General features: G+C 38.0%; 1 protein-coding gene across 13 annotated transcripts in view; it reads left to right on the top strand.

The window, feature by feature from the left end:
- The window catches only part of Pex5 (peroxisomal biogenesis factor 5), a 23,485-nt gene that overhangs the window by 4,921 nt on the left and 9,137 nt on the right, over positions 1 to 9,427 (top strand). For 6 of the 13 annotated variants that reach the window (XM_048787571.1, XM_015500647.2, XM_015500646.2 and 3 more), the window contains 5 exons: positions 5,507 to 5,612; positions 6,137 to 6,227; positions 6,626 to 6,736; positions 6,995 to 7,087; positions 7,454 to 7,573. In XM_048787571.1, the coding sequence (XP_048643528.1) occupies positions 5,507 to 5,612; positions 6,137 to 6,227; positions 6,626 to 6,736; positions 6,995 to 7,087; positions 7,454 to 7,573 (521 nt within the window). The remainder of the gene's footprint in view (positions 1 to 5,506; positions 5,613 to 6,136; positions 6,228 to 6,625; positions 6,737 to 6,994; positions 7,088 to 7,453; positions 7,574 to 9,427) is intronic. The other 7 variants (XM_015500644.2, XM_048787573.1, XM_048787572.1 and 4 more) reach the window with 3 other exon arrangements.

Genomic DNA, 9,427 nt, shown 5'->3' with positions numbered 1-9,427 from the left:
AAAAAAAAAAAGAACCCCAAAATGTAACAATAAAGCTCACCTTTTTAGATGAGGAAACTGAGATTCAGGAAGGGTAAATACTTTGTCTAAAACCATTCAGTAACAGATAATATTCAAACTCATGTCTGTTTGACTTTAGGCTCCATACTTTTGATAACTGTTCCGCTAAAAATGAGACTGTTCCTTGTGGAATTGTTAAAATCTGAGCTTTGACAAAGACCTTCTGTCAGAAACTTTCAGGTTTTTAGACACACCTTAGACTTAGCATGCTGTCTTTTAAAAAATATTTTTTAATTGTAGATGGACACAATACTTTTATTTATTTATGTTTATATGGTGCTAAGGATTGAACCCAGTGCCTCACACATATTAGATGAGCACTCTACCACTGAGCCACAACCCCAGCCCCAGCATGCTGTCTTTTAACACACAGAAACTTTTATTATATGTGTGGGCATTGGTGGTTTTCAGTGACTCAGGAAAAATAATCATTATTATGATGAGCGTTGAGATTGATTAAATTTTTTGCTGCAATTACCTGAATTGCTTGCAATCACTGAAATCTTCCTTAACTCATAAATGAAAAACAACCTTTGAAAAACGTGTTGGACCTGTCTCACCTGTTAAACCCTCTTTGGAGATCTCTTCTATTTTGTATGTTTTTTTGGACCTCTGCCTGCTTCACAGAGGCATGGACATGGGAACCTGGGAGGGGAAGTTGAGCTTTCTGAAGTCTGCCTTCATAAAAGTGGCTTAGTGTAGTAGTATTTTGCTTTCCATGAAGTAGGCCTTTGGTAGTGAATAAATGAGTAAAGATCTGGGAGAAGAAGCTGAAGGAAATTAATTTTCTAATAATTAATTTTCTTTCTTTATTTTTAATATATATGTTTTTTATTTGTAGATGGACACAATACCTTTATTTTATTTATTTTCATGTTGTGCTGACGATTGAACCGAGTGCCTCATGCATGCTAGGCAAGCACTTTATTATTGAGCTATAACCCCGACTCTTAATAATTTATTTTTTTTATCTTTTATTGCATTTGTGACTGATATTAAAGCAGTGGTAGAGGTTAACTGTTGCTTTATGGGTAAGTAGATTTTGAAACAAGCAAAGGATATACTTTAAATTCTTACTATTTAAAAATCCTCATTATTGAGATTCTAAAATTGGATTTATTAAGCTCAATTTCTTTCTTTTTTTTAAAATATTTTTTTTAGTGGTAGATGGACATAATACCTTTATTTTATTTATTTTTTTAATGTGATGCCTGGGATTGAACCCAGTGCCTCATACATGTTAAGCAATTACTCTACCACTGAGCCGCAATCCTGGACCCAATTTATTTTTTATTTTATTTTTAAATATGGAAATAATTATAGTTTCACTGGAAGTTGCAAAAAAAAAAAAAAAGTGCATGAAAGTTCTGTGTATCCTTTACCTAGTTTCCCCCAGTGGTAATATTTTGCACAATCTTTAGTTACATACAACATCAAAACCAGGGAATTGCCTTTGGTGTAATTCACAGGGTTTATTAGACTTCACCAGTTTCTGTCTATAACTCACATTTTAACTTAAGGTAAAAATCAAGATGCAGAAGTATTTAATCACCATGTGAACCTCAGTTTAAATTCCTGATGGAATTCCACCTCTCCTAAATTTTCTGGCTACATAATTCTGTCTCACTGAGATCTTGAGATAAAACACATTTCAGGGTTCTTGAATTTAAGACCCAATTGGCATGGTATATGAAGTTCATAGAATAATTGTGAGATATAAATCTGCACTTACAGGAAAATGCCATGGGCATAAGAGGGAACATGAGAGGAAGAGGAAGGATTAGTTATTTTTCAACCAAATTGTAGGACTAAGGAATAGCAATAGATGATTGGCAACAAACTTTCTCTGGTTGGAGGAGGAAGAGGCTGTAGAAAAAAAAAGGAATAGGCTCTTACCCTCTTACTCTTACTCTCTCTCCCCCCTTTCCTCTCTCTCCCCCCTCTCCTCTCTCTTCCCCCCCTCCTCTCTCTTCCCCCCTCCTCTCTCTTCCCCCCTCCTCTCTCTTCCTTCCCCTTCTCTCTCTTGACTCCCTTCACTTCTGCAACTGGCCGCTAGGGTCCTGCTAATAAAATCTTGGACAGGTAAACGGTTGTTTTGGCTTGTTGAGTATATGGAGCTTTTCCATCATCCTTTACACATTCACCATTCAACTCAGGAGTAACCTGTTCCTGAAACCTGCCCTGACCCCCTAGGGAGTTCCCAAGATACCAGTGTTGGTCTTATCACACCATATCCATATTGTCCATTTACATATCTATCTTTTATTTACTCTATAAATTCTTTAAAGAAGGAATTTGGAAAGTGATCACACTGTCCCACAAAACAATAGTCATTGTTCAGTCTCCACACAAAAAGTGTTCAAATAAATGAAATTTCAGTGTGCTTTTTCAACTAAATAGAAATTCTTTAAGAACATCATGATTCTATCTTTACTTCATTGCCAGGAAGTTTAGAATTAAGATTTGTCTGAACAGCAATATCTTATCTTAGACCAACATTTCTAACACACATCCCATTCCCACCCACTGTCTTCATCACCTAGACCCTTGTTCTTTAATCATGTAGAGTCTGCTGTTTTATGTACTAATCTGAGTTCAGTGTAAGCAGCATAGTACAAGCAATCAAACAGAATATGGGTTCAAGTTCTGGTTCTACTGTTTTTTTAGCTGTGTGTGATTAAATAAGTTATGAAACATCTCTAAGCCTTAGCTACCTCATTTGCAAAGTCAAGATAATAATAGTACCTACTTTACTGCGGTGGGGGGAGGTGACATGATTGAATAAGATAGTACACAGTACTTTCCTCAATGTCATGATAAAAGGTTATAAACATCAATTGTTGATTATTGTTAANCCTCTCCTCTCTCCCCCTCCCTCCCTCCCTCTCTCTCTCTCTCTCTCTCCTCCCTTCACTTCTGCAGCTGGCCGCTAAGATCCTGCTAATAAAATCTTGGACAGGTAAAAAAAAAAAAAAGAAAAAAAAAAAAGGAATAACAGTCTCACTGCAATGTTTTCTAATTTTTATATGGGTTTGCCATGAATAGATAATAATGATAGTAGCTGAAACATTTGTTACTATGTACTTTGGTCTAAACAGAAACCTCTATGAAGTATTTATTATTATCCCTATTTTATAGATAAGGAAATAGAAACTTAGAGAATTTAGTAACTTTTTCTCAGATATACAGTGAATAAGTGGTGGGTGGAATTGGGATTGAATGTGGATAAGCTGACTAGAACCTGCATTTTTTCGATAGTGCTATTATCAAACAAAGAAGCTGTCTTTGCTAAGGGTAGGAAGTTCTGAGTTTTTGATTTTCAAGTTTGGAATAGATGTGCCTAGACAGAATGAATACATAGTGAAAAATTATATGAGGTGAACATTATGAATTGGATATTTAGGTCATTCATGGCTTCTAACTCTACTAATGTATGTGACCTAGGACAGTCTCTTTCCCTCCTTCAGCCTTAGTTGCTTCAATTTCAGACATATTCAAATGGATGTGATTTTCTGTAAGAATTTCTTAACCAAGATTGTGAAGGTCAAGCATTATTCTTTTGATTATTTTATTTGATTCTTTTTTTGGAGCAGGTCATATATATGTGGCAAATATATATGACCAAATATCAAATTATAGCAATTTGAGGATGACTTTTCTCACCTTTGCGATTTTTAAAAAAAATCTGCCTCATGTCTGTTGTGAAGTTCAGGTGCTTTACATTTTTTCAGTTGCTTCTGGTCATTGAGAAGGGCATTTCACAAAAAAGTTACTGTGAATTTGAGGAGCACTTGTAGCCAGAATATGCTTTTGTAGAAACACTTGTGAGTAAGAGGGAACATGAGAGGAAGAGGAAGGAATAGTTATTTTTCAACCAAATTTTAGGACTAAGGAACTGGGATGTGTTATAAAGTCTGTTGGTATGAAGCATTTCCTTTTCAGTCTCCATACTTGAGCTCTGTATTTGGGGCAAAGGAAAGAAAAATGTTGCTTGTAGGAACTAAAAAAGAGAAGGATTGTTGAGAGTCCTTGAAATTAAGAGACAGAGTCTATGGCCAAAAGTCAGTTACTTACTGTATTTTTATTGTATTAGTTATATACTACTTATTTATGATCATGAATATGTATTCTGGGACTTTTTTTTTTTTTTTAGGTTTTTGACATTACTTTCTCAGATTTTGAGATCATTGAAATTATTCAGGCAAAGTCTCAGTTAAAATGAAATGGAAGGTTTTGTTTTACCTTACTACTGCAAGGACAAATCTGCCTTGTCAGTGTTAAAAGCAGTGACTGTCAAATCTTTATGTTAGAGACAGACCAGATGATCTTTTCTGTGTCTGATTTTTTTAAAGATGCGGACGCAGAGCTGAAGGGAAGAAAGAGCATTCCATCCTCATGCCTTCTCTCTCTGTTTCCTTATTCTTTAGGAAACCTAATCTGTTCCACTGCTTTTTTTTTCTTGTCCTGGAATGGTAGGACAAAGTCCTGGAGGTTGAGAAACAGTTCAGCACTCTGATTCAGTTTGTTGCCTTGGTAATGTTTGTTTTGATGTTGTAGCAGTGCCCTTTGTCACTTAAGCTTCTAAGATAATTTCTAGAATTAGACTGAAAAACATGGTCTTTTAAAATGAATTGGAAGTGACAAAAGTTAGTGTTTACCTCTGGGATTGGGAGCATGAGGGAATCTCAGGGAGCTGTAAACTTGCTTTGGGTCATGAGTGCAATGTATTCATATGTGTAAATTAATTGAGCTGTATGCTTATTGGCACCTATTCTGTACCTTGATGATTATATGTTAACCTTTCAATTAAAAAGTAAAAAGTTGGGCTGGGGATATAGTCAGTTGGTAGAGGGCTTGCCTTGCATGCACAAGGCCCTGGGTTCAATCTCCAGCAACACACACACACACACAAAGTGAAAAGTCACCATCCCATGCATCATCCCAGCAGATCCATGCGTCTCTCATTCTAGCCTATTTTTCTGCTGTTCACATTCCCTTAGTAGGTATGTTATGGTGAAATGAGCTGCCTTTTGTGGGGGTGGTGTGACTCTGGTAGAGAGAGAGGTTTGGAACTCTTCTCCTTTAGCTCCTTACTGGTCCTCATGACTCCTGTGAGGAAGATGGAAGCTCTGGTGCTTGCTATTTCTTATTGAGGTCTTATGGACTTCAAGAAAAAGAGTTTGTTTCTTAATCCTTTCCTGAGCCTCCTTATTTGGTTTCCTGTACCTAATTCTTGGTAAACTTCTATCCCAGGCCCCTTTGGACTGGTTATTGAAAATGTTGAAGATTTGGTAGTATTTTCTTTTGACTAAAAGTCTCTGAGGGAGTCAGCAGGGTTTTGTCTATGTTGGCCTGGTTAAGAGAATCAGCTGAGTGTATGCATTATTTCCCTTTCCCTGATCCCACCCTGAATCCTGGGTTATTTCCCCAACTCTGCTTCTTGCAGACCCCTTGTCTGTGTCCCCTGCCCGCTGGGCTGAGGAATATCTGGAGCAGTCTGAGGAGAAGTTGTGGCTGGGAGAGCCTGAGGGAACGGCCACCACTGATCGCTGGTGAGTTGCTTTCTGGGTTGTTGTGAACGGAATACAACATTGAACAGTTTTCCCGCCTCCCCCAACCTCCTCCATCTGCATTCTCAAACCAACTTACAGGCAGGCCTCTTTTTTTCTACTTTATTCATTAATGTTTCCACTTGTATTACTGGCCTTGCAAATTGGTATTTCAATTATAGGCAAGAATTCTACCTATCCTACCAGAAGTTCATAACTTTACCTTATGTACTTTGTTCCCTTTTTAATTTTGAGCTTGCTACTTTCTCTCTATTCCTTCTCTTTGCATAGTTGAGCTTGGGGAAGGGAAAGGTAAAAAGATGTAGCTAGTGCTGAACTGCTCCTGCCCAAATGTCCTTCTTTAATGTAAATTGGAGATGGTAGCTCCTCAACTAGAGAGTGCAATAGTGTCACCCTCTGTTTTTCTCCTGTAGGTACTGTACTTACCACGGGCTGGGATTGGGGAATAGCATGGGGAAGGTGGTGGTTGATTGGATGGTAAAATGGGATTTCCTTATCTATTTCAGGTACGATGAATATCATCCTGAGGAGGATCTGCAGCACACAGCTAGTGACTTTGTGGCCAAGGTGGATGACCCCAAATTGGCTAATTCTGAGGTGAGCCACATCCCATTGCTGCTGAGCTTAGCAGAGCTGGTCTTGGAAGGCAAGAGTCTTATTTCTCTTACCCAACTTAACTTTAAGGAAAAGTAGATGAGGTCCTAGTTGTCCATTCCTTCCTCTCTGGAGAATGGAGACTTAGGATCCTGCTTATTCCTTCCAACATCTTTCCCTCATTTCCTTGCCCACCAACCTTCTGTCTTATCTGGTATGTTCTTAAATCTTTAGAGGCAGGGATCCCTTTCTTCTCTTTGCTTTTTCCAGGGCCTTTAGCATATCTTGTCTATAGCTAGAGATGGTCAGGGGGAGGGGCAAGCACAGGTTTTTCTGGGCATGGTTGAGTGCACACCTGGAAGTCCTCTCCCAAGGTGCCTATATGTGTCTCTGTGCCCCAGTTCCTGAAATTCGTGCGGCAGATTGGCGAGGGGCAGGTGTCCCTGGAGTCCGTTGCAGGGTCGGGCCGAGCTCAGGCAGAACAGTGGGCAGCAGAGTTTATTCAGCAGCAGGTAGGACATTGTCACTTCTCAGTCCCGCTTGAGAGTCAGCTGGTGCCCCAGGCCTTGGTTCAGTGTTCATTGATCCCAGATGGGGAAGGGATTTTATTGCCAGCTTGTCTTGGTAGCTTTCAGGTCCTGAGTGGGTGGGAGTGAGATTCTGAGAATGCTCTTCTCAGCATGTCCAGGCTGGTGGTGTTTAGTGGGTTTATAGTCTGTTTTAGTGGTTAGAAAGTTGGTGATAGTATTGACCATCTTTCTTTGTCACAGGGTACCTCAGAGGCCTGGGTTGATCAGTTCACAAGACCAGTAAACACATCTGCACTTGACATGGAATTTGAACGAGCTAAGTCGGCTATAGAGGTAAGAGCAGATGGTGCAAGATTGGGCACTCTGAGAGCACCTATTCCTTTGGAGAATGGGTTATTAACATCAAAGGTGATGAATGCTGTATTTCATAATGTATCTGGATTGTCTGTGAGAGAATTGTGTAGCAGTGGTGTGGCTCCTTTTCAAAACTGAGACTTCTGGACACCACTGCAGACCACTGCATTGGAATCTGGGGATAGGATCTGGGAATCTGCATTTAAAAAACCTCATCCGAGGATTCCTTAACACGTTGAAATTTAAGACCTGTGGCCTTAGGGAGTGCATTCTCTGTGAAACTGAGGGTGGGGCAGGGTGGTTATGAAGGATCTCCTTTCTCTACTTGCCTTCCCTTCCTTACAGTCTGATGTCGATTTCTGGGACAAGTTGCAGGCAGAGTTGGAGGAGATGGCAAAACGGGATGCTGAGGCTCACCCCTGGCTCTCTGACTATGATGATCTTACATCTGCTTCATATGATAAGGTAGGGGGACTCCTAGTTTTCCAGGTTCCAGAAATTCCTTCTTTAGTGATTTTTCCTTTACCCTGAATTTGAAGACTGTTCACATTAGATGAATTTTCTTGAAACCACTTTCCATGAAAAGCAGTGTGAATCATATCTTTGTCCCTATGTTCCTTCAGCAATTGAATGTATACTTTATTATTGTAATACAGAGGTTAATGAGGCTACTTATGTCAAATAACGACAGTACAGTGATGTAATACTTATGAAGGTGGTTTGTACATGAACACAGATGAAGTTACTCTGGTTTGGATATTGAACTGGGAAGAATTGATAAAAGATGGTTAACTTCTTTGGTAGGAAGCAGTAGTTGATAGACTGTCCCTCTGCCTCTACACCTTAATAAATCTCTTTTTTTACTGCACAAGTTCAACTTAAGTTCTAATCTCTTTACATAGTTAACCAATCAGTTGCCCCAATTTAGGGTTTCAAAGAATTATATTAAATAACTTAAATAATAGAAAAATTTCCCAGTAGTCAGTGGTGAAAGATTATTGAATTTTGCATAGAGCATGCATGTGCTGTTGACCTAGAAGCATGTTACTTGAGCAGTCTCACTGTAAAAACAATCTGTGTTGGGGAGTGTGACTAATAATTAAACTCTTGTGTTGAAGCATAGGGTGGAAAGGAAAGAATTGCTTGGTTTTGAAAAAAGGCAAAAAGGAACTGAGTGATTCCTTTTCTTAGCTCATATATGATTGGGGAAGGATTCTGGGGCTAGAACCAGAGCCTGAGATACAAAGCAGAGTGGTAGAGGCAGATGTTGACTTAAGGGAACTGTACAAAGACAGGGAGAATGAAATTTAGAGTAACTTAAAAAAGGTAAGGATTTAAGAGCCGGTGAATAATTTAGTACTAGGAAAGATATGATTTTGCTTATTTTTACAACATGATCTTGGCTTTTCTGAAAAGTATTCTGGGGGAATATTATAAAGGAGATTTTACTTCTTTTACCATAATATGAGTTCCTCCTATAGAATTCTGATAAGGGAGAATAGAAAGATATACCTATAGATAATACTTTTATTAATTTTAAGAGGCAAGTTACATATTGTAGATAAAATTCTTGAACCCTTTTAATATTATTGATATGTTGAAATATTGCAAAATTAGGATTAGAAACATTTGCATTAATGTTCCACACAAAAAAATGTTATGCTTTTTTTTTTTTAACTAGTGAACAATTCAGATTCTATTTGGCTTTAATCTAGTGGATATTGAATTATATGTCAATAATACTTTTTTAAAAAAGTGGATCTTTTGATTGTCAAATAAATTTCTAGGTCTCTGAATGTACTTTTTTTTTTTTTGACAACCCTTAAATTTTCAGAGGCAACTTAACAAGTACTTGCTCAAGTATGGATTAGTCTGCTGCCATGTGAGAGAAGTTTCTGTGATGGGAGGTACTCTATTTGTATTTCTGTAGAATGATCTTAGGAGATTTTGGAAGAGACCAGATAGTGAATGAGACATAGCATAACGATTGGCTTGGGTTAGACTTTTAGGATATAAAGTGATGCTAGACTTATTCTGCATTCTGCAGATTGTTATGGTTTCCTTTAGAGTATTCTTTTTCCATCTATGCAGACATTCTAATTTTGAAAAATTCTTCTTTTTTTTTTTTTTTAATTGTTGGTTATTCAAAACATTACATAGTTCTTGATATATCATATTTCACCCTTTGATTCAAGTGGGTTATGAGCTCCCATTTTTACCCCATATACAGATTGCAGAATCACATTAGTTACACATCCATTGATTTACATATTGCCATACTAGTGTCTGTTGTGTTCTGCTGCCTTTCCTATCCTCTAC

Source organism: Marmota marmota, unplaced genomic scaffold (genome assembly GCF_001458135.2).
Source record: "Marmota marmota marmota unplaced genomic scaffold, marMar, whole genome shotgun sequence".
Taxonomy (NCBI): domain Eukaryota; kingdom Metazoa; phylum Chordata; class Mammalia; order Rodentia; family Sciuridae; genus Marmota; species Marmota marmota.
This window is presented reverse-complemented; position numbering and strand designations above follow the sequence as displayed.